The sequence below is a fragment of the Chlorocebus sabaeus genome, chromosome 6 (genome assembly GCF_047675955.1).
Source record: "Chlorocebus sabaeus isolate Y175 chromosome 6, mChlSab1.0.hap1, whole genome shotgun sequence".
NCBI lineage: Eukaryota > Metazoa > Chordata > Mammalia > Primates > Cercopithecidae > Chlorocebus > Chlorocebus sabaeus.
In genome coordinates, this window is record NC_132909.1 from 48,920,388 (window position 1) to 48,945,019 (window position 24,632).

The 24,632-nt window shown below is 53.9% G+C and overlaps 1 protein-coding gene across 5 annotated transcripts; it reads right to left on the reverse strand.

Annotated features, from left to right (window-relative positions):
- Nucleotides 1-97: 97 nt before the first annotated feature.
- On the reverse strand, nucleotides 98-24,621 carry CC2D1A (coiled-coil and C2 domain containing 1A). Of its 5 annotated transcripts, none has more exons than XM_007995490.3 (29): nucleotides 24,320-24,621; nucleotides 20,145-20,280; nucleotides 18,330-18,445; nucleotides 18,174-18,239; nucleotides 17,464-17,598; nucleotides 17,131-17,365; nucleotides 11,640-11,764; nucleotides 11,238-11,310; nucleotides 10,997-11,068; nucleotides 10,772-10,902; nucleotides 10,612-10,684; nucleotides 9,826-9,959; nucleotides 9,099-9,210; nucleotides 8,843-9,015; nucleotides 6,013-6,135; nucleotides 5,862-5,920; nucleotides 5,657-5,773; nucleotides 3,738-3,811; nucleotides 3,603-3,661; nucleotides 3,456-3,507; nucleotides 3,251-3,350; nucleotides 3,063-3,153; nucleotides 2,618-2,755; nucleotides 2,459-2,520; nucleotides 1,225-1,288; nucleotides 1,015-1,141; nucleotides 819-895; nucleotides 685-732; nucleotides 98-602 (listed from the first exon to the last, which is right to left on the reverse strand). In XM_007995490.3, exons 1-29 carry the CDS (start codon nucleotides 24,377-24,379, stop codon nucleotides 582-584), a joined length of 2,853 nt encoding a protein of 950 aa, XP_007993681.3. In that variant the 5' UTR covers nucleotides 24,380-24,621; the 3' UTR covers nucleotides 98-581. The 5 variants fall into 5 exon arrangements, with proteins under 5 accessions (XP_007993681.3, XP_007993679.3, XP_007993683.3 ...); XM_007995488.3 differs by having other exon boundaries at nucleotides 2,459-2,523; XM_007995492.3 differs by having other exon boundaries at nucleotides 2,459-2,523; nucleotides 9,099-9,207; nucleotides 9,838-9,959; nucleotides 24,320-24,592.
- Nucleotides 24,622-24,632: the final 11 nt, after the last annotated feature.

Below are 24,632 nucleotides of genomic sequence, written 5' to 3' on the forward strand. Positions count from 1 at the left end.
CCTCCCCATCTACCTCCAGGGGAAATGGGGGGTGGGTGGGGAGACCTAGCCTGGCCACCGAGGGTCCGAGCAACAAACAGACAGGACAGAGCTGGGCTGAGTGTGGCCCTGGCTATTTTATTCCATGTGCTGGCCCTAGGGACCCAGCTGGGCCAGGTCGACGCCCCTGGGGGGACAGTGGGGCTCGGCCAGCCTCAGCGGCTTCTTTGGGGTGCAGGAGTGCTTTGGGGTTAAGGCTGGGGAGGGACAGGAAGTAAAGTGCTTGTAGGGGCTCTCGGGGCTTGGTCCCAGCCACCCTCCCTGCTCCGGGGCGGGCCAGAGGCCGGACTCCCCTGGGCTGTGCAAACAGGACTCTCTGGGGCCCACCCAGGCCTGGGTGAGGGGAATACACTGGCTGGCAGGGATCGTTCCCCACACCCACAGCCACAGAGGCTCTGGCTGGGCTGGAGGCCCGGATGAGGGGCGAGTCCAGAACCGATTGTCCGCTGATTGTCTGCTTGTCTGGTCCGTGGCTGTGTCAGCTCTTCCCGGTGTCGGGGCCTGCTGCCCACTTTCTGGGGGCTGCCCGCCCCACGGGCTCCTCACCTGCGGAGCCGCTGCAGCTGGGAGAGAGGCCCCTGGGGTCACCGGGGTGGGCTACGACCACAGTGATCCCCCAACCACCCCGTCTCCTGAGCTGCTCACCTCACTCTCTACCAGATTCCGCCTGTAGAGTGCCTCCTTTGCAGCCTCCTGTGGGGGATGGGCATTCAGCAGGTAGTCCCTGCAGGTCCCGCCCTGCCCGCGCCCAGCGCCCACCCAGCCCGCGCCCAGCTCACCCTGCTGCCGTCATTGCCCAGGCGCCGGGCAGCCTCCGTGTAGAACTGCAGCTGCCGCTCCAGCTGGGCTGCGTATTCTGAGAATGGATGGTGGGGGAATGGGGGCTTCGGGTGGGGCCTCGCTGCTCCCAACCCTCCTGTACTGTGCCCATCCCCAAGCCCATCCCCCACCAGATGCCCATCTCCGAAGCCCTACCCCGTCGGATGCCCACGCCCCCCTGCTCCAGCTGTGCTCTCTGCCACTGGCTGCGTTGCATGATGTCCTGGTACTGCTGGGCCACTTCTGGGGGCACCGGCCGCCGCGCCTGCCTGAGGGTCAGGATCTGGAGGATACAGAGGGGCCTGTGAAGATCCCGCCAGGACTCCCCAGTCCTGCCCCATGGAGCCCAGCAGGACGGATACCCACCTTCCGCTCCAGACGCTCTTGGTCAAAGGCCAGCACACTGAGGCTATGCAGGGGCCGGGCTGATCTAAGGGGTGGAGGAAGGATAAGGGACTGCAGAGATTCCCGCCACCCAACTCTGTTAATTCAAAAGACACATTGGGCCAGGTAAGGTGGCTCACGCCTGTAATCCCAGCACTTTGGGAGGCAGAGGCGAGCGGATCATGAGGTCAGGAGTTCGAGACCAGCCTGGCCAATATGGTGAAACTCAGTCTCTACTAAAAATAGAAAAAAAACTAGCCGGGCGTGGTGGCATGCGCCTGTAGTCCCAGCTACTTGGGAGGCTGAGGCAGAAGAATTGCTTGAACCTGGGAGGTGGAGGTTGCATTGAGCTGAGGTCGCACCACTGCACTCCAGCCTGGGCGACAGAGCAAGGTCCTGTCTCAAAAAAAAAAGAAAAAAAGGCCGGGCGCGGTGGCTCATGCCTGTAATCCCAGTACTTTGGGAGGCCAAGGCAGGCAGATCACCTGAGATCGGGAGTTCGAGACCAGCCTGACCAACATGGAGAAACTCCCGTCTCTACTAAAAATAGAAAAATTAGCTGGGTGTGGTGGCGCATGCCTGTAATCCCATCTACTCAGGAAGCTGAGGCAGGAGAATCACTTGAACCCAGGAGGCGGAAATTGCTGTGAGTCAAGATTGCGCCATTGCACTCCAGCCTGGGCGCCAGAGCTAGACTCCGTCTCAAAAAAAAAAAAGATACTTTGGGCACTGGGGGTATGGTGGGAGATAGGCGATACCCACCCGGTGTTGCTGATCCCAAAACCTAGTGGGGACGATGGCTGCACACCCAGGAAACTATGATGCCTAGTGGTCAGGGAGGGCTTCCTGGAGGAGGTAACAGCCAAGCTGGGATCCAAAGAAGGAATCAGAGGTGGGCAGAGGAACAAGGGTAGGGGTGTTCAGGGCATTGGAACCCACGGAAGTCCAGAGGCCAGTGAAAACTATTCATGGCCATGAACCACAGGAGGGAGTGGGGAGAGAGAAGCCTGGATATATTGACAACGGTCAGATCACAAAAGGTTTTAAAGACCAAACAAAGGAGTTTAATCTGGATCCTCTGGGAAAAGGGGTGCCAGGAAAGGTTTTGCAGCAGGAGAGGGACATGGTCCAATTTGTGCCTGGTGGGAAACTGTCCAGGTGGGGCTGAGAGGGGAATTGGGTGTTTTCTCTAGCATGCCCTGGCCCAGATACCTACCTGTTACCTGACTCCCTTGCAGGGGCAGGCACAGGAGGCGCCTTCCCTTTGGGCCCAGCAACCTGCTTCAGAGGAGAGAACCAGTCCTGTGAGTCCTGGGCCCCTGAACCAAGCTTCCCTCCCTGGGATTGCTGATGGGTAGGGGTGGGGGGGTCTCACTGTGGGCACAGCTGCTGGCACAGGGTCAATGACCAGCCACCTCTCCGTCGTCGTCTCCAACTGCTGGGCTGTCAGTGGCTCCCGAATCCGAACCATCACCTCCAGTCGCCCCCCTGTGGGCCGGCGACCATCCAGGACCTGGATAGGGGTAAGGAGAAACTGTTGGTGGGAAGCAGGAAGTGACTAAAGGCCCAGGGCCAGGACCAGGAAGAACAAGAGTGGCTTCTAAAATATAAGCCCATGGTATGGCTGAAATACCAGTTGATCATAATGGAGTGGGGTGCTGCAAGTATTTAGGGCTGGGCAGTAGGGAGGTCTGGGGCTCTGAGGGGAGGGGTTGGGTCAACAGACAGGCTCATAGGGGGCTCAAGGCAGGAACTGTCTTAATAATGTTAATGAGTAGCATGGCCATACCGGAGCATGCAGATGAATGTCCACCTCTCACCTCAAGGATCTCCCGGACCTCACATGCTGTCTCCAGTGCATCCAGCTTCAGCTGGGCTGTCCCCAGCACCCGGTCAGTCTTGAACAGCCCCCTGTGTGTACGTGTGTATAGTGGGGACAGGATGGTTGGTTCAGAGGAGCTCCCCTCCCCTGGAGCCCACCCAGCGGCCATGGCTCCCTCTAGCTCACCCTTTGTGAACCACTTCGAACTTGATGCCCTTGGTCTGGATGGCCCTTCGGAAGCCACGGTGGCTGCGGTTGATGCAGAGTTTGAACTGCTCCTTGAACTCTGCAGGGGGAAGGAGGGAGAGGAAGTTGGGTGGGGTCAGGCCATGGTCTTACATCCCTTCTGCTGCAAGGGAGTAGGGGTGGGGTGCTTCCAGCTGAGGCTCACCAGGGGAATCTGTGTTCTTGATCACACTGGTCTTGTCTTTCTGAGCTTCTTCCTATGACCAGAGAGGAGGCAGGAAATCTCAGGGGCCTGGGACCTGGCTTTGGCCCACTGAGTCTGCAGCCCTCCCCTCCTCAGCTCCCCACATACCACGTTGGGATAGGGGAAGTCAAACCGAACAAAGACATCCAGATCGCCAGGGGACAGTCCTGTGGGCAAACAAGGGTCAGAGCTGGGCAGAGAGGGGGTCCCCATGACCCTGACCCCTGCCTACAGCCCCCTCACCTGCGGGTGTGGGCAAGTTGATGCCCTTCACAATGAAGAGGAGCATGTCGTTGCTGCTGAGGTCAGGGAAGATCCTTCCGGGTGGGCAGGTGGGCAGGCGGGTGGGCAGGGAAACAGAGGTACCTCAGTCCCACTGCCCACCTGCCTTTTCTTCCTCCAGTGGGGGCTGGGAACAAACCCGACCCTGGCTTTTGGGGGTGTCTCAGCTCCTGGGCTAATTTTAGAATCGGACAGACTAGAGTTCTCTGTTCAGGTCGGCAATGGATCACTTTTGAGTCTTTTCTTCAGTCCGCGTATATCTATTTGGTACCTACTGTGTGCTAGGTACCCTAGCTGCTGGGTGACATTCCCTTCACTTAATAGTTCTTGAGTCCTACTAAGCATCAGCCAGTGCCCTAGCTGCTAGGAGATCGTCCCTTCATTTCCCAATATTTCTTGAGCACCTACTATGTGCCAGCCAGTACCCTAGCTGCTGGGGATCTAGAATTAAACAAGAAATACCCATACCCTGTGCTCAATCTAGCTGAGTGGACAGATGAGCACAAGTACATAAATAGAGAAACAATAGAAAACTCAGCAGAGAGGGGAGAGTGGAGTGTGCTCAGAAAAGACTGCTTGGATAGGGAGGGAGGGCCTCTCAGAGGGAAGGTGACATCACAGATGACTCTAGATGTCAACAGGGAGCTGCCACATGGAGACCTGGGGAAGAGGGTAAAGGCAGAAGAAACAGCTGATGCAGAGGCTTGGGGTAGGAACATACTTGGTTTGTAGGAGGGACAAAAAGTCCCCTGTGGCCAGAGCTGAGTGAAGCAGGGACAGGAGGCAGAGAGGAGGTGACAGGGAGCCAGGCTGTGTGGAGACTGGGGGGCCAGGGTAAGGGGTGTGGGTTATCCCAGGGGCAGCTGGGAACCACTGGAGGGCCAGTGGCTGCACCTAACCTCATTTAGAAAGTGGAGAAAATGGGCTGGGTGCAGTGGGTCACGCCTGTAATCCCAGCACTTTGGGAGGCCAAGGAAGGTAGATCATTTGAGGAAACCTGCTTGGCTAACTGAGTGAAACCCTGTCTCTACTAGAAATACAAAAATTAGCTGGGCATCGTGGCGGGCACCTATAATCCCAGCTATTCGGGAGGCTGAGGCAGGAGAATTGCTTGAACCTGGGAGGCAGAGGTTGAAGTGAGCTGAGATTGAGCCACTGTACTCCAGCCTGGGTGACAAAGTGAGACTATCTCAGAAAAAAAAAAAAAAGGGCCAGGTACGGTGACTCACGCCTGTAATCCCAGCACTTTGGGAGGCCAAGACGGGTGGATCACGAGGTCAGGAGATCGAGACCATCCTGGCTAACATGGTGAAACCCCGTCTCTACTAAAAATACAAAAAAATTAGCCGGGCATGGTAGTGGGCGCCTGTAGTCCCAGCTACTCGGGAGGCTGAGGCAGGAGAATAGCGTGAACCCAGGAGGCGGAGCTTGCAGTGAGCAGAGATTGCACCACTGCACTCCAGCCTGGGCAACAGAGCGAGACTCTGTCTCAAAATTTAAAAAAAAAAAAAAAAAAAAAAAAGTGGAGAAAACGATCCCCACTCCTCCTGGTGTGGGAAGACTTAATAGTACCAAGACCAACACCCACCAAAGCCATAACTCATCTCTAGTCTCCCATGGACTCACCCAGGCCCTGGGACAAGATACACCTTTGTACTCTCTAGATCTTTCCCAAATGTGTAGCTGTGACTGCACCCTTGCCATCCTTCACTTGTATCTCATGCCTGCCCCAGGGCCTTTGCACGCTCTGTGCTCTTCCACCCATTCAAACTTTCCTCCAGATGTAAATCTTATGCCAGCTTCTGGGGAGCACACCCCCACCCCCCTGCCACCAAAGGGCCACTGGGGCCACGTGGTGGAACATAGATCAGGAGCCTTACTTGATGACGCTGAAGGTCCTTTGCTCAAAGCGGGCGGTAGGTGTGGGAAGACCCCGGGCGAAGGCTTGCTTCAGAATGTCCATGCTCCGCTTACAGTCTTCCGCCAACTTTTCAAACCTGCCGGTGGGAGGGCCCTGCTCATGTCCCTAGCCCCGGGGAAGGGTGGCTGGGGGTGCAAGTGTCTGGCACAGGTCGGGGCACTTACTTGGTGGTTTCAGTGATGTTGCCCAGCTGAGTGAATTGGTTTGAGTGGTTCAGGCACATCTGCGGAAACAGAAGGCAGTGAGTCAAGGGAAGGGAAGAGAGGGGAAGCAGGGTCACGCCCCTCGGGGACGGGCTGGGGGCCTCCCCCTCACCTCATGCTGCTGCCGTATGAGCTTGGTGAGTTCACCATAGCGCCGGGCGGCCTCCTGAGACAGACCTGGGCCAGGCCGCTGGACCAGGGCAAAGTCGTCCTTGTTGACAGGGGCGGGCGGCACCTGGGGAGGACAAGGCTGGTGGTGGGGGTAAGGGGGACAAGCAGGCCCACCTAGGGCTCTGCAGAAATGTTGTTCTTCCTTGAGGGGGAGCATTGCCCGACCACGGCTCTGTCACCCTTCTCTGGTCGTTCTTTTTTTTTTTTTGAGATGGAGTCTCATTCTGTTGCCCAGGCTGGAGTACAGTGGCATGATCTCGGCTCACTGCAACCTCTGCCTCCCGGGTTCAAGTGATTCTGCTGCCTCAGCCTCCCGAGTAGCTGGAATTACAGGTGCGTGCCACCACACCTGGCTAATTTTTGTATTTTTAGTAGAGACAGGGTTTTACCTTGTTGGCCAGACTGGTCTTGAACTCCTGACCTCAAGTGATCGCCGGCCTCAGCCTCCCTAATTGCTGGGATTACAGGTGTGAAAAGACCACACCCAGCCTCAGCCTCTGTTCTTTTTTTTTTTTTTTTTTTTGAGACGGAGTCTCGCTCTGTCACCCAGGCTGGAGTGCAGTGGCTGGATCTCAGCTCACTGCAAGCTCCGCCTCCCGGGTTTACGCCATTCTCCTGCCTCAGCCTCCCGACTAGCTGGGACTACAGGCGCCCGCCACCTCGCACGGCTAGTTTTTTGTATTTTTTAGTAGAGACGGGGTTTCACCGTGTTAGCCAGGATGGTCTCGATCTCCTGACCTCGTGATCCGCCCGTCTCAGCCTCCCAAAATGCTGGGATTACAGGCTTGAGCCACCGCGCCCGGCCTGTTCTTTCTTCTTGATCCTTCCATTGTCCCACTTAACAAAGGCATCCTTTAGTCACCCCAGAAATCATGTATGGTGCCAGGGGCAGTGGCTCATGTCTATAATCCCAGAATTTTGGGAGGCTGAGGCGGGTAGATTGCTTGAGCTCAAGAGTTGGAGAAATCATGTATGGAGCCTCTGTTGTGCACTAGGCTCTGCTCTGGGGCTGGGGACACAGGGATGAAGAAGAGAGAACAAAATCCCTGCCCTCGTGGGGCTGACATTCTCTTGTAGGAGATGGGCAATAATCAGAAGAAATAAGTAAATCATGTAAGAGAGTAGAAGGTGATACATGCCACAGGGAAAGGCAGAGTTGGGAGGAAGAGCAGAGGGATCTGGGTGACAGGGGGGGATTTTAGACAGGTCAGGGTAGGCCTCCTGGAGATGCTGATGTCTGAGCAGAGACCTAATGAGGGGAGAAAGTGAACCATACAGGTGTCTGTGGGAAAAGCATTCAGGCAGAGGGAACTGCATGTGCAAAGGCCCTGAGGTTGCAGAGTGCCTGGTGTTTGAGGCTACCAGACAGCAAAGGGGAGAGTGAGCAAGGAGGCAGGTGACAGAGACCAGGCAGGCCAGGCACAGTGGCTCGTGCCTGTAATCCCGGCACTTTGGGAAGTCGAGGCAGGTAGATTGCCTGAGGTCAGGAGTTCAGCCTGGACAACATAGTGAAACCCCACCTCTACTAAAAATACAAAAATTAGCGAGGCGTGGTAGTGCACGCCTGTAGTCCCAGCTACTCAGGAGGCTAAGGCAGGAGAATCGCTTGAGCCTGGAGGTAGAATTTGCAGTGAGCTGAGATTGTGCCACTGCATTCCAGCCTGGGCAACACAGCGAGACTCTGTCTCAAAACAAAACACAAAAGAGACCAGGCAAGGGAGGTGACAGGGCAGATGGTGCAGGCTTCATGGGCTGTGATAAGGTGCTGTATATTTGTGTGTTTCTTGTGGTCTCTCAGTTAGAACATCCACTCCATAACAGTGAGTCTCACTGTGTTTCCCAAGCTGGTTTTGAACTCCTGGCCTCAAGTGATCCTCCCACCTCAGCCTCCCAGGTAGCTGGAATTACAGGTGTGACCCACCATGTCCAGAGAGAGTGTGAATTTTTGCCTTTTTTGCTCAAGGCCATGTCTCCAGTGCCCAGCAAAGACTACATGTCCCAGGCTCCTCTGAGGCTAAATGTAGCCATGTGACTGTGTGGGCCAATGGGAGGCAAGCAAAAGTGATGTCACTTCCTTGAACTAGGTGGCCTTTGCTGGGCGCCCAGTTCAACCTCCTCAAATGTTTCCTATTATGAGTACTATTCTATCACATGAAGAAACCTGGCTGTCTTTCTTTGAGGCGGGGGTCGCCATCCCCACTTCCCCAAGGAGAAAAATGATGCTTAGAGAGAAAGGAATGGTCCTGTCCAAAGTGGCAGAATCTAAGCCTCTCCCCAAATCTGATCCCCTTCCCTTCCCTTCCCTGGTAATGGAGCTCAGGCTGGTCACACAGTGCACCAAGAGACTACATGTTCCAGGCTCCTCTGTGGCTAAATGTGGCCATGTGACTTAGTTCTGACCAATGGGAGGCAAGCAATAGTGATCTCACTTCCTTTAAAAGGGACTACTAGCTCTGCTTCTTTCTCTAATCCTTCTGACAGGATCCACTTGGATCATGTGGACAAGGACAACCCCTCGGGTACAGCAAAGCAGTAAGGTGGAAGGAACTCAGGACCTGAAGGACCTCCCATTTGCATAGCCCAGACTGCCCTGAGTGGTACATGCAAGAAACATAATAAATGTCTGTCTCATTTCAGCCACTGTCTTGGGAGGATCTATCTGTTTACAGCAGCTGGACCCTGACTAATACACTTCAGTTCACGTGGCTGCTAAGGGGCAGGAGCCTGACCAGTGGGTGCCTGGGCAGTTCCCGCAAGCCCAGAGGGTTCACCTTGGTGATGTCCACAGGCAGCCCATTGCGCGAGGCCTCCAGCATAGGCTCCAGTCCCTTGGCCTGGCGCAGGTGCATCTTGGCGCCCTCTACATCGTTTTTCTGCTTGGCTCGAAGTGCGGCCTGCAGGAGCTGCTTCTTGCGGCCCTCTAGGAAGGCTAGCTGCTGCTGGGCTGTGGGCATAGGAGCTGCTATGGGTGCTGCCCAGGCCATAGCCAGGCAACAGGCAGCTGGGGCAGGGAGGAGGGTCACCTACCTCTGGTGGATGTGGCTTTGGGGGGTGCTTTGGCTGCTGGGGTTGATCCCGACTGGGGAGCCCTTGAGGGTGGGGCTTTGGGCTGGGCTGTGGGGGCCACAGGGCTGTTCTGCTGTGGAGGAAGAGAGAGGATGTTAAGAGATTTCGTAGCACCTGTTATGAGTCCAGTCCCCAAGGATCAGGGTCTGACACTGACAACAGTGGTCATTTAGTGGGCTCCCAGGACTTTGCTACTCCCCTGCCTCACCCAAAGCCCCTGGCTCCAAACACCTTATTTTTATTTTATTTTATTTATTTATTTATTTTTTTGAGACAGAGTCTTGCTGTATCGCCCAGCCTGGAGTGCAGTAGCACGATCTTGGCTCACTGCAACCTCTGCCTCCCGGTTCAAGCAATTCTCACCAAACACTTTTTTTTAGTTTGTCTTGGAGATGAAGTCTTGCTCTGTTGCCCAGGCTGGAGTACAGTGGCACGACCATGGCTCACTGCAGCCTTGAGCTCCTTAGTTCGGGCGATCCTCCCACCTCAGTCTCCCAAGTAGCAGGGACTACAGGTGAGTCCCACCATGCCTGGCTAATTTTTAAAACATTTTTTGCAGAGATGGGGGTCTCACTATGTGGCCCAGGGTGGTCTCAAACTCCTGGCCTCAAGCGATCCTCCCACCTTGGATTCCCAAAGTGCTGGGACTATAGGTGTGAGCCACTGCACCCGGCCCCAACCCTCAAACCTTCTTAGGCACCTCATCCTCTTCATCCTCTGGGCCTTCATCCTGGTTGGCCAGCTTCATGGCAGTCTCCAGGACACCCACCAGACTCTGCTGGGTGGGTTTGGTGGCCTCCAGGCCCTGGATGGGGGGGAAGCCTGGGTGGCCAGTCGAGGCCTAGTTACTGTGTGTCAGGATGGAGACCAACTCACACCATTATGGTGGAGATGCAGATTCCTCCCCCACCTACAGAGTCTTGGGCCTTTACTTTTGTATTTTTTTAATTGTGTTTTTGGTTTTTTTTGGGTTTTTTTTGTTTTTTTTTTTTGAGACAGGATCTCGCTCTGTTGCCGGGGCTGGAGTACAGTGGCATGATCTGGAGTGGGACTGCAGGTGTGCGCCACCATACCAGGCTAATTTTTAAATTTCTTGTAGCCACGGGGTCTTGCCATGTTGCCCAAGCTGGTCTTGAACTCCTGACCTCAAGTGATGCTCCCACCTCAGCCTCCCAAAGCGCTGGGATTACAGGCGTGAACAGCCACGTCCAGCCAGTTTGCCAATTTCTAGGGTGCAGACCCTTACATCATGTCCAATGTCAAGCTCCCACTGATTAACAAGTTTACAGAACCCCTGAATATGTTGTATTCAGATCCCTGAGCCTGTGCCATGGGGAGTGATAGCATCTGCCAACGCTCAGAGGCTGGAGGAATAGGAGCTTGGGGCACCGTCTGCCAGCGGCAGGGCCTGCTGGGGGCGGGGCCTACTGGGGGTGGGGCCTACTGGGGCGGAGCCTACCGGAGCGAGGCCTACCTGGGGGCACGGGCAATTCAGCGACATCCACGGCTCGGCCAGCCTTGTGAGCTCGGATGGCATCTTGGTATTGCTGCAAGGGCCACAGGTGTTAGGGCTGCTTGTGGGAGGGCTCTGGGGCTGCCCGCTCGCCCTACCTCCCCCGGAACCCCCGGGGCACCTTGACGATGCGCTCGTGCATTCGAGCTTTCCGCTGGTCCCCCTTGCTCTTGGCCTGGGCTGCGGCCACCTGGTACCGCTCCATCCGCTGCTCCAGCGCCTCCAGCAGGGTCCTCGGGGGTGGGGGGACCTCTGGGCCAGACAGGGGGACAAGGTTAAGAGTCAAGGGACGGGTAGACAGTCTGGCTTCAGCCTGCCCCCGACCCCAGAGGGTCCCACAACCTACCTGGTGTGGAGGGCGCCGTAGCGGGAGTCAGAGGCTGCGACGGTGGTGACGGTGGGTCTGGGGGCAGCTGGTCTGGGGACAGAGAGGTCCAAGCCAATGAGGGGCTTGCATGCTGCATCCCCAACAAGCTGGTCTGGCCTGAGGGTGGTCTCTGGGCCTGACCAACAGGGGTGGCAGCATCAAGGAGAACTTAGTGTATGCCTGAAACCATCCCAGAGAGTGGGCATGGCAGAGTCCTCACCGGGTGGCGGCGGCAGGCAGGAGAGGTCCATGGGCTCCCCCCGGCTCAGGGCCTCCAAGACAGCATCAAAGCTCTGGGAGAAGGAAGAGATTAGAAGGGGAGGTGCAGTTGGGGGCTGGGACCTCGTGGGGAGCCTCCGGGGCCTGGCATGGCACCGAGGACTTCTAGCTCCCTCCCTTCCGTTTGTGCCATCTTGCTTAATCCTCTTCCAACACACGTGCCCATTTCACAGAGGGGGTAAACTGAGGCTCCAAGACTTACAGCAAACTATTGCTAGGGAGTGACCAGGCTAGGATGCAAATTTGGGTCGGCCTGACCCAGCAGCCCGGGTGCTTTGCCACTGGGCCATGTGGGAAGCATCCTGCCCCATCCCTCCAGTCCTGTCCGTCGGGCTGGACGCACCTTCGCCACGCGGAAGTGTCTGGCGGCAGCAGTGGTATCTCCCTGCTGCTTGGCGTGGAGGGCAGCCAGCTTGTACTCGCGCTGGCGGCTCTGCAACTGGGCCAGAGGGCCAGGGCTGCAGGGACCTGGAAGGGACAACAGCATACAGGAAGCCTCCAGGGCCTGGGCCAAGTTCACCGTGTAAACCATTTGTTATTTATTTATTTAATGCTTTTTTTTTTCTTTTTCAGACAGAGCCTTGCTCTGTTGCCCATGCTGGGGTACAGTGGCGCAATCTCAGCTCACTGCAACTTCTGCCTCCTGGGTTCAAGCCATTCTCTTGCCTCAGCCTCCTGAGTAGCTGGGATTACAGGCTCGTGCCCGGCTAATTTTTATGTTTTTAGTAGAGACAGGGTTTTGCCATGTTGGCCAGGCTGGTCTCAAAGTCCTGACCTCACGTGATCTGCCTGCCTCGGCCTCCCAAAGTGCTGGGATTACAGGCGTGAGCCACCGTGCCCAGCCTTAACGTTTTTTTTGAGACTGAGTCTTGCTCTGTTGCCCAGACTGGAGTGCAGTGGCACAATCTCGGCTCACTGCAAACTCCGCCTCCCGATTTCTGGCTAATTTTTGTATTCTTAGTAGAGATGGGGTTTTACCATGTTGGCCAGGCTGGTCTCAAACTCCTGACCTCAAGTGAGCCACCTGCCTCAGCCTTCCAAAGTGGTAGGATTACAGGTGTGAGTTACCACGCCTGTTCATAGTTAATGTATTTTTTTTTAGAGAGAGAGAGAGTCTTGCTCTGCTGCTCAGGAGTATAGTGGCGTAATCATACCTCACTGTAGCTTCAAACACCTGGGCTTAGGCGAGCCTCCCACCTCAGCTTCCTGAGTAGCTGGGGCTACAGAGCATGCACCAGCAAGCCCGGCTAATTTTTAAATTTTTTTTTTTAAGAGATGGGGTCTCACTATGTTGTCCAGGCTAGTCTTGAACTCCTGGGCTCAAGCGATCCTCCCACCTCACCTTCCCAAAGTGCTGAGATTGTACAAGCATGCGCCACTATGCCCAACTCACTTTTTAAATAGATCCTGGGACTCACTTTTAGCAGTTGGGAATTTTGAGTCTTCTCTTATTTCCATCCACATCCCCCACAGAAATTTATGCTAACATGATATCGCTGTGTGTTTGAAAGCCTTTTTTGCCTACCCTATTGTATATTTATACAACCAAAATACATTTATGAAATGTGTTTGCAAAGTTGGTATTTTGTATTCAGTGCTTTTTAAACTGTGTTAGTTACAGTTTCATATAATATGCTCCATACGTTTTCCAGGGGTACCTCAAAATTTAAAGCTCTAAGTGCAGTTCTTAGTATAAAATAACACAGTAGAATAAAGACACCACCCAGTGCCTACAAAATCTTGAAACACCCAGAAAATAGCACGCAGGATCTTTTTTTGAGACTAACAACTGGACCCATTGCTTTAAACTTAGGCTTACTTCCCTGAAAATAGGTTTGGAGGTAGAAGTGACACACCTTTGACATTGTATTGGTTTTATTTCCTGTGATCATAAATCTTTCAGTGTTAAAAACAATGTGTTTCTGGTTCAAATTATTGTTATAATTATTACTAGCAGGTAATTGAGCAAAACCTAAATACATCAAGCTTATTTTATTTTATTTTTTGGAGACAGGGTCTCATTCTGTCACCCAGGCTGGAGTGCAGTGGTGCAATCACAGCTCACTGCAGCCTCAACCTTCCAGGCTCAAGTGATTCTCCCACCTCAGCCTCCCAAGTAGCTGGGACTACAGGCATGCACCACCATGCCTGGCTAATTCTTAATTTTTTGTAGAGACACAGTTTCCTATGTTGCCCAGATGGATCTTGAACTCCTGGGTTCAAGCGATCCTCCCACCTTGGCCTCCCAGAGTGCTGGAATTATAGGCGTGAGCCAGCACACCTGGCTGAGCTTTTTGGATTTGTTTGTTTTGAGATAGAGTCTGTCGCCCAGGCTGGAGTGCAGTGGTGCAATCTCGGCTAGTTGCAAGCTCCACCTTCCAGGTTCACGTGATTTTCCTGCCTCAGCCTCCCGAGTAACAGGCGCCCACCACCACGCCCGACTAATTTTTTTGTATTTTTAGTAGAGACAGGGTTTCACTGTGTTAGCCAGGATGGTCTCAATCTCCTGACCTCATGATCTGCCCGCCTCAGCCTCCCAAAGTGCTGGGATTACAGGTGTGAGCCACCGCGCCCAACCTGTTTGTTTGTTTGTTGAAACAGTCTTGCTCTGTCGCCCAGGCTGGAGTGCTGTGGTGCGAACGTGGCTCACTGCAACCCCTGCCTTCTGGGTTCAAGTGATTCTCTTGCTTCACCCACCCGAGTGGCTGGGACTACCAGCACGCGCTATCACGCCCAGATAATTTTTGTATTTTTAGTAGAGATGAGGTCTCACCATGTTGGCCACGGCTGGTCTTGAACTCCTGGCCTCAAGTGATCCGCCTGCCTTGGTGTCCCAAAGTGCTGGGATTACAGGCTTGAGCCACCACACCCAGCCCCTGATGAGCTATTTGATAAGTTTTTGTACACCAAGGGTAAAATTCTACCAGAAATGTACCTCTTGTTGACATAATTGGAGCTGGGTCCAATCCCCAACAATCAGCTCGTTTCTCCCTTTCAATTCTTTTCTTTTTTTTCTTTTCCTTTTTTTAGAGTTAAGATCTTGCTCTGTTGCCCAGACTTGGAGTGGCACGATCATGGCTCACTGCAGCCTTGAACTCCTGGACTCAAGCGAACCTCCCACCTCAGCCTCTCGAGTAGCTGGGACTGTAGGCATGTACTACCATGCCCAGCTAATTTCTTAATTTTTTTTTTTTTTTTTTGAGATGGAGACTGGCTCTGTCGCCCAGCGTGGAGTTTAAGTGCCTCGATCTCGGCTTACTGCAAGCTCCGCCTCCCAGGTTCCTGCCATTCTCCTGCCTCAGCCTCCTGAGTAGCTGGGACTACAGGCACCTGCCACTACACCCGGCTACTTTTTTGTATTTTTAGTAGAGACGGGATTTCACCGCGTTAGCCAGGATAGTCTCGATCTCCTGACCTCGTGATCCGCCCACCTTGGCCTCCCAAAGTGTTGGGATTACAGGCGTGAGCCACCGCACCCGGCCTAATTTCTTTATTTTTATGTAGCGATAGGTTCTTGCTATGGTGCCCAGACTGGTCTTGAACTCCTGGTCTCCCAAAGTGCTGGGATTACAGGCATAAACCACCACATTTGTACTTTTTTTTCTTTTGTAAAGTGTTGAGGCCAGGGGTGGTGGCTCACACCTGTAATCTCAGCACTTTGAGAGTCAGGATTACGAGACCAGCCTGAACAGCAACACGGTGAAACCCCATCTCTACTAAAAATACAAAAAGTAGCCGGGCATGGTGGCGGGCGCTTGTAATCCCAGCTAGTCGGGAGGCTGAGGCAGGTGAATTGAACCTGGGAGGCGGAGGTTGCAGTGAGCCAAGATCGCACCATTGCACTCCAGCCTGGAAGTAAGAGTGAGACTCTGTCTCAAAAAGATTAAAGTATTGAGAAACCTACTTCACATCAACAAATCGATCGGAAGACACAGAATTTTGTTACTGTGATGTCTTTGTATTCTTTGAACTCCTGACAAGTTTTATGCCAAACTCCCATTGTGAAAAATGTTTGGTCGTTTCAGTTGACAGTTTCAGGTGACAATTCCAGTAATCCTTGAACTTTGCCAGAAACAATGGCTTGGAAACCAGCTCGGTTGCAGAAGGATTTAGTGACCCGGTGTTTGCTTTCTCAAACCCATGCCAGTATTTTGAGTTGTCTCTTTGCGTCCTGCCAGGGAAGTGTTTGGACCTGGGGCAAAGCCCCGTGTTTGTATCACGAAGAGAGGGAGGGAGGCCTTCCTTTCCTAGGGGGAGGTTAGGAAGAAAAACCTCTTAGAAGATATGTTCTAGCTTGGGCAACATGGCACCTCTACAAAAAGTACAAAAATTAGCTGGGCATGGAGCATGGTGGCATATGCCTGTAATCCCAGCTACTCAGGAGGCTGAGGCGGGAGGATTGCTTGAGCCCAGGAGGCAGGTTGCAGTGAACTGTGATCACGCTACTGCACTCCAGCCTGGGCAATACAGTGAGACTCTGTTTCCAAAAAAAAAAAAAAAAAAAAAGAGGAGATGAGGCCTGGCCTCGTGGCTCATGCCTGTAATCCTCACACTTTGGGAGGCCGAAGTGGGCGGATCACGAGGTCAGGAGATCGAGACCACCCTGGCTGGCTAACATGGTGAAACTCCGTCTCTACTAAAAATACAAAAAATTAGCTGGGTGTGGTGGTATGTGCCTGTAATCCCAGCTACTCAGGAGGCTGAGGCAGGAGAATTGCTTGAACCCGGGAGGCAGCGGTTGTAGGGAGCCGAGATCACACCACTGCACTTCAGCCTGGGTGACAGAGCAAGACTCCGTCTTAAAAAAAAAAAAAAAAGATCAGCCAAGTGTGTATGTGGTGCATGCCTGTAGTCCCAGCTACTGGCGAAGCTGAGGGAAGATCCCTTGAGCCCAGGAGGTTGAGGCAATAGTGAGCTGTGCTCACGTCACTGCACTCCTGGGTGACAGAGTAAGACCTTGCCTCAAAGAATTAAAAAAGGCCAGGCACACTGGCTCATGCCTGTAATCCCAGCAAACTGGGAGGCCGAAGTGGGTGGATCAACTGAGGTCAGGAGTTTGAGACCAGCCTGGCCAACATGGTGAAACCCCATCTCGACTAAAAATACAAATTAGCCAGGTGTGCTGGCGTATGCCTATAATCCCAGCTACTTGGGAGGCTGAGACAGGAGAATCGCTTGAACTTGGGAGGTGGAGGTTGTAGTGAGCTGAGATCGTGCCATTGTGCTCCAGCCTGGGCAACAAGAGCAAAACTCCATCTCAAAAAAAAAGAACTAAAAGAATTTTTAATGGTAAATGTAATATATATATATATATTTTTTTTTTTTTTTGAGACGGAGTCTCGCTCTGTTGCCCAGGTTAGAGTGCAGTGGCGCGATCTTGGCTCACTGCCAGCTCCACCTCCCAGGTTCACGCCATTCTCATTCTCCTGCCTCAGCCTCCCGAGTGACTGGGACTACAGGTGCCCGCCACCACGCCCGGCTAATTTTTTGTATTTTTAGTAGAGATGGGATTTTTACCATGTTAGCCAGGATGGTCTCAATCTCCTGACCTTGTGATCTGCCCGCCTTGGCCTCCCAAAGTGCTGGGATTACAGGTGTGAGCCACTGCAGCCGGCCTATGTTTTATCATAATATTATAATAACAACAAAAAAACTCTCTGGTATCCATGTCCTGCTTGGGAGGTATTCATGAACTCCGGGGGCTTGAAGACCCCAGGATTCAGGGTGTTGAACATACGTCACAATCAGTGCACAGCCTGCACCCCCCCCAGAGCGGCATCCTGCCAGATGGCCCACTCGGCTCCCACATCAGCCCGGCCCTGCCCATCACCTACCTGGGGGCATCTGGGGCTTAGCCAAGCCTGGAGATGAGGCTGGGGCAGTGGGAGAAGGTCCCTCCAGGGTGACCCTGGGCTCCGGGGCTGACGCGATTCCAGGGGCCGGCTGGGTGGGTGCAGGGCTGCAGCTAGGCGTGGATGCCGGGCCTTTTCCTATGGCCACTGGCGGCGGGATGTCCGCTTCGTCAATGGCATTGCCCTTCCGGACAGAGGCCAGCAGGTTTTCCAGTGTCTGCAATAAGGCGTGAGTATTGGTTTGGGAGAAGCCAAGAGCTTGGTGCGGGACATCGGGATGGGGGGCTCCCTGTACCCTGCCCTCTGCCCACTTACTTTAAGCCCCCGGTCATAGCGCCGCATCTTGGCGCTGTCTCCAGCTTGCCTGGCGCTTTCAATTGCTGTCCGATAGAGCGCCAGCCTCTCCTGCAAGGTGGCCTCCAGCCCCGGATGGGGGGCCTCAGGCTTTGGCTGTGGGAGGGCAGGGGCACAGTGTGGGTGGTGACCCCACTTGGGATGCCCCTGTCAGCCCCTTCTGCAGTAACAGTCAGCCACATGTCATTCCTGGACCAGCCTCCCCCGCTCCAGTGAGGCAAAAATCATGGTCCCCATTTCCCAGTGGAGGGAATGGGGTTTCAGAAGCATCATGTGACCCGCCTGATGTCAGTCACGTGGCTGTGAAGGACAAGGGTGGGCCGGGCGCGGTGGCTCACACCTGTAATCCCAGCACTTTGGGAGGCCAAGGCAGGAGGATCACTTGAGGTCGGGACTAGCCTGGCCAACATGGAGAAACCCCATCTCTACCAAAAAATACAAAAATTAGCCAGGTGTGGTGGCGCACACCTGTAATCCCAGCTCCTGGGGAGGCAGAGGTGGGAGGATCGCTTGAACCCGGGAGGCAGAGGTTGTAGTGAGCTGAGATGGCACCACTGCACTCCAGCCTGGGTGGCACAGCAAGACTCCATCTCATAAAAAAAGGGTAGGCCTTGAACCCCGGACTGTCGGTTGGCTTGTGGTTCAAGGGAGTGGGGTCATCCGAACTGTACCTGGACCACAGGAGGTGGGGTCTCTGAAGCCTTCTGCTCCTCTCCAAGGACCTCATTTAGCTCCGCCTGCAGGGACACACAGCCGGGGGCAGGACATGAGGGCATGCTGGATGGGGGCAATGGGATAAGAGCTCCCACCCTGCCCTTAGTGCTCACCAGCAGGTCATCATCGGCCTCCAAGTCATCCTCATCCGTGCCCTCCTCCTCATCCTCATCCGGGTCTCTCATGCACAGGCTGGCCATCTTCTCAATGGCCTCCATTGGCAGGGGACCTAGCGGTAGGGGGATGCCCCAGGTGGGCCAGGGTCGTACACCAAGAGCCCCCGTTTCCCATCCCGGACACATTAGGTGATCCCACCTCTTGTTGACTTCCCCATTTCATCTCTTTCTTATTCAGCCTCAGGACTGGGGCCTGGCTATCTGAATTCAAAACCCAGCTCTGCAGACCGGGCACAGTGGCTCATGCTTGTAATCCCAGTACTTTAGGAGGCCGAGGCAGAAGGAACATTTGAGGCCAGGAATTCGAGACCAGCCTGGCCAACATGGTGAAACCCCGTCTCTACTAAAAATACAAAAATTAGCTGAGCATGGTGGCGTGTAATCCCAGCTGCTGGAGAATCACTTAAATCCAGGAGGCAGAGGTTGCAGTGAGCTGAGATTGCGCCACTGCACTGCAGCCTGGGCAACAGAGCGAGGGTTTGTCTCAAAAAAAAAAAAAAAAAAAACACACACACACACACACAACAAAAAAACAACAAACCCAGCTCTGCAGCTTTCTCTCTGTGAGACCTTGGGCAAGTGAGGTCACTTCTGTGGGCCTCAGTTTCTCCCTCTGTGACATGGGGATAACAACAGTTCCTCCTTCATAGGTAGGTTAGAGCACAGAAGGCCAATGAAGCTCTTAGAACAGTATATTGCCAGTGTCTTGTTATTAGTTATGTTACATTCTATAAAGCTGCCTTGAAGACAAAATGAATGACTATAGGACTATTGTTCCTAGGGGAAATTTAAGCTTAGGTTCCTGTGAGCCTCCAGTCATGACCTTTTTTGGAGACAGGATCTTGCTCTGTCACCCAGGCTGGAGTGCAGTGGCCTGATCAGAGCTCACTGCAGCCTCAAACTCTTGGTCTCAAGTGATCTTCCTGCCTCAACCTCCCAAATAGTTGGGACTACAGGCATGCACCACCACACCAAGCTCTGGTCACAAAATTTTAATCAACTGATCAATACACAACCTTGCTCCATGCGTGTTTCTGTTTGAAGACACCTTAGCGAATAGATATTGTTCATTCATTAACTTTGAATTCACAGCCGACAGCACAGCAATTAATGCCTGAATGAAGCTTCTCTCTTTTTTTGGAGACAGGATCTTGCTCTGTTGCCCAGGCTGGAGTGCAGTGGCGTGATCTCCGCTCACTGCAACCGCTGCCTCCTGGATTCAAGCGATTCTCATGCCTCAGCCTCCCGAGTAGCTGGGATTACAGGCGTTCACCACCAGGCTCGGCTAATTTTTGTATTTTTAGTAAAGATGGGGTTTCACCATGTTGGCCAGGCTGCTCTCGAACTCCTGGCTCCAAGTGATCTGCCCACCTTGGCCTCCCAGAATGCTGGGATTATAGGCGTGAGCCACTGCGCCTGGCTGACATGAGCTTATTGTGTGTGAGGGGGCCCCGGGTGAAATACGGACTCTAGAAGATTAACTCCTATAACATGGTTATTATTCCAATTTTACAGATGGTGAAACTGAAGCCAAAGCACATGACGTGACTCGTCAAGTCACATAGCCAGTAAGTGGCAGAGCTCGGATTCCAACTCTCAGTCTGGGTCCAGAGTTGATCTTGACCCTCTTACCCAGACCATCGGCTTCCGGGTCTTCTCTGCCATCTTTCCCCTACCCAGTGCCCCCAGTTCTGCACCCGAACCACTTGCAGGAGATCAGAAAATGTTCTGAGGGTGTGTTAACCATCTCACCTTTGCCTTTGAGCTTCTCCAGAGCTGGGGGCTGGCCCCCGACCAAAGCCAAGAACTCGGCCTCCAGTTCTTCATCGTTAACTCTGTCCTCAGGGATCATCAGGCCATCTGGGGAGAGGTCGACCAGCAGGCCCAGCTAGGGGGACAGCAAGGGTTCAGTCAGACCTTTGGTTCACCACATGGCTAGAGGCAGTCATGATGGCCAGAGAGTCCCCTTGGGAGGAAGGAAACAAGGTCTCCCAGGGAAAGCTATTTACCTGGGGAGTGTCAGGAGACTGGAACAAGCCCAGAACAGGTGTTATAAGACAAGCCAGGCCCTCTGGCACAGTTCAACCTGGGGCAAAGGGCAAGAGACCCAGCTGTCTGATCTGAATCCACACTTATGATGTGCTGCTGGGCCAAGTTCAGTGGAAAAAGCAGGCCTCTGGCTGGGTGTAGTGGCTCACGTCTGCCATCCCAACACTGTGGGAGGCCAAGGCAAGAGGATGGCTTGTGTCTGGGAGTTCCAGACCAGCCTGGGCAATACAGTGAGACCCCCATCTCTACCAAAAAAAAAAAAAAAATTTTTTTTTTTTTTTTTTTTTGAGACAGAGTCTCGCCCTGTCACCCAGGCTGGAGTGCAGCGGTGCGGTCTCAGCTCACCGCAACCTCCGCCTCCCGGGTTCACGCCATTCTCCTGCCTCAGCCTCCTGAGTAGCTGGGACTACAGGTGCCTGCCACCACGCCTGGCTAATTTTTTTTTTTTTTTTTTTTTTGTATTTTTAGTAGAGATGGGGTTTCACCTTGTTAGCTAGGATGGTCTCCATCTCCTGACCTCGTGATCCACCCGCCTCGGCCTCCCAAAGTGCTGGGATTACAGGAAAGAAAAACTTTTTAAAATTATCTGGGAGTTGGCCAGGTGCGGTGGCTCATGCTTGTAATCCCAGCACTTTGGGAGGCCGAGGCGGGCGGATCACGAGGTCAGGAGATCAAGACTTTCCTGGCTAACATGGTGAATAACACGGTGAAACCCATCTCTACTAAAAATACAAAAAATTAGCTGGGCATGGTGGCGGGCACCTGTAGTCCCAGCTACTTGGGAGGCTGAGGCAAGAGAATGGCGTGAACCTGGGAGGCAGAGCTTGCAGTGAGCTGAGATCACACCACTGTACTCCAGCCTGGGCAACAGAGTGAGATTCCATCTCAAAAAAAAAAAAAAAAAAATTAGCTGGGTGTTGTGGTGTGCCTGTGGTCCCAGCTACTCAGGAGTCTGAGGCAGGAGGATCACTTGAGCCTGGGGAGGTCAAGGCTGCAGCGAGCCATGACTGCGCTACGGCACCCCACCTGGGCAACAGAGTAAAGCCCTGTCTAAAGGAAAGGAAGAAAGAGAGATGGAGCAGTAGAGGGAGAGAGGGAGGGAAGAAGGAGGTAAGGAAGGAAAAAAGGAAGGAAGGAAGGGAAGAAAGGAGGGAAGGAGGAAAGCAGGCCCCACACTTTGCCCAAAGCAAAGCTACTCTGTACACTTGGGCTTTTCTTTCCAGCATCCTCAGCAGAGGGGCTGTGTGGGAAGGTTGGGGCTTCAAGAGCAATTAGAAGCCCTGATGGCTGCATGCAGTGGCTCACACCTGTAATCCCAGAACTCTGGGGGGCCGAGGCAGGCAGGTCACCTGAGGTCAGGAGTTCGAGACCAGCCTAGCCAACGTGGTGAAACCCTATCTCTACTAAAAATACAAAAATTAGCTGGGCGTGGTGGTGGCGTCTGCAATCCCAGCTACTCAAGAGGCTGAGGCAGGAGAATTGCTTGAACCTGGGAGGTGGAGGTTGCAGTGAGCTGAGATCGCACCACTGAACTCCAGCCTGAGCGACAGAGCGAGACTCTGTGCCCCCTCCGGCCCGACACCCCAGAAAAGAGCAGGCTGGGCACGGTGGCTCACGCCTGTAATCCCAGCACTTTGGGAGGCTGAGGTGGGTGGATCACGAGGTCAGGAGATCAAGACCATCCTGGCTAATATGGTGAAACCCCGTCTCTACTAAAAATACAAAAAAATTAGCTGGGCGTGGTGGCAGGTGCCTGTGGTCCCAGCTACTCAGGAGGCTGAGGCAGGAGAATGGCGTGAACCTGGGAGGCGGAGCTTGCAGTGAGCCGAGATCGCGCCACTGCACTCCAGCCTAGGCAACAAGAGCGAAACTCTGTCTCAAAAAAAAAAAAAAGAAAGAAAGAAAGAAAGAAAAGAAACATACAAAAATTAGCCGAGTGTGGTGGTGGGAGCCTGTAATCCTAGCTACTCCGGAGGCTGAGACAGGAGAATCGCTTGAACCCGGGAAGCAGAGGTTGCAGTGAGCCGAGATTGCGCCACTGCACTCCAGCCTGGGGCGAGAGAGCAAGACTCTGTCTCAAAAACAAACAAAAAAAGAAATCCTAACCACAATGCAAGTTTGCCATGCAGACCCGTCTTCCTATCTTGGTTAATGACCAATCATGATGTGACAACATTATGTTTAACCGTATGAAATTGCCTTTCCTGTAGGTAAAAAATGGCCAAATGTTGGCAATTATGTATGGCTCCACCAACTAGTAATAATGATAATAGTGACATTTATTGAGTGCTGTGTTCTAGCACTTTCCATAAACTATCTCAATGACTCTTTTTTTTTTTTTTTGAGATGGAGTCTCGCTCTGTCGCCCAGGCTGGAGTTCAGTGGCCGGATCTCAGCTCACTGCAAGCTCCGCCTCCCGGGTTTACGCCATTCTCCTGCCTCAGCCTCCCGAGTAGCTGGGACTACAGGCGCCCGCCACCTCGCCCGGCTAGTTTTTTGTATTTTTTTTTAGTAGAGACGGGGTTTCACCGTGTTAGCCAGGACGGTCTCGATCTCCTGACCTCGTGATCCGCCCGTCTCGGCCTCCCAAAGTGCTGGGATTACAGGCTTGAGCCACCGCGCCCAGCCCTCAATGACTCTTTACAACTGTCCTGTAATGTAGGGTCTCTTGGAGGTCTCCATTTTTTATTATTTATTTATTTATTTTGAGAAGGAGTCTCGCTCTGTCACCCAGTCTGGAATGCAGTGGTGCAATCTCGGCTCACTGCAACCTCCGCCTCCCGGTTCAAGCGATTCTCCCACGTCAGCCTCCCAAGTAGCTGGGATTACAGGTGCCCACCACCATGCCCAGCTAATTTTTGTATTTTTAATAGAGATGGGGTTTCGCCATGGCCTTCCAAAGTGCTGGGATTACAGGTGTGAGACACCGCACCCGGCTTCCATTTTTAATTTTTAATTTTTATTTTAGAGAAAGAGTCTTGTTCTATCACCCAGGCTGGGGCAGAAGTAGTGCGATCATAGCTCACTGCAGTCTTGTACTCCTAGGCTCAAGCAATCCTCCCTTCTTAGCCTCCCAAATAGCTAGGACTACAGGCACATGCCACCATGCCCAGTTAGTCTTTTTATTTTTTGTTGAGATGGGGGTCTCGCTTTTGCCCAGTCTGGTCTCAAACTCTGGCCTCAAATGACTCTCCCGCCTCTGCCTCCACCTCCTTAAGTGCTGGGATTACAGAGGTCTCCATTTTACAGATGAGAAAGCTGAGGCTCAGAGCTGTAAAGTCAAATGTCCAATGTACAGAGGCCAGGAGGGAACTTCAGGTCAGCCAGACTCTAATATCTGAACACCAAGCTATGTCCTAGGCTCCTTCTATCAAAACAGAAAAATCAAACTATTTGGTGCCTGGGGCAGAGGATTTGGGAGAGGGAGAAGGGGCCCAGCCACAGTGCCATAAGCTTATGGCTGCGGTCCTGGATTTGTGCTTAGCTCTGGCCAAGCTGTTAATCCCTATGACCTTGGGCAGATGTCTTCACGTCTCTGAGTCTCAAAGTCCTCATCTGTACAATGGAATAAAAAAAGTCTGACATGGCCCGACTGATGCAAGGGTTTGATGTGTCAAGTCCGAGGACTGCCCCTCCCCGACTGGAGCAGCTATGGCAACAGGTGGCCCCGAACCTGGGGCAGGGCCCCAGGAGCTGGGGAGCCAAGGCCAGTAGACCACACTTGAGTGGGGTTGGGGCCTCACCTGGGGGGGGGGGGCGGGGACCGCGGCTTACCTGGGGGGCGGAGATCGGGCCTCCCTGGGGGGTGGGGCCCTTCCCTGAGTGTGTGACCAGGGTGGGGAGGGATCCCCAGGTCGCGCCGTGGGGCGCAGACTCACCTGGCGGGCGGCCGCGGCGCCTCTGCCCGGGGGTCCCGGGGGTCCTTTCCTCTTGTGCATCTTCCAGGCTGGATGCCCGAACCACCTGCCCCCAAGCCCGGCCTTGCCCTGCCTCCTTCCCCGGGCCCTGTCGCCGCGCACGCGCCCTTCCTGAGTCCTGCAACCCTCGTCGGCGCTCCGCGGCCGTCGATCCCGAGTCCTCGCCTCCCTGCTTGGCCGCCCCACTTCCGCCTCGGGCCTCGGGCGCCGCTGCACCGGAGAGCGGCCACTGGACTCGCCGGGTCCGCCGAGCCGAAACTACAACTCCCGGCAG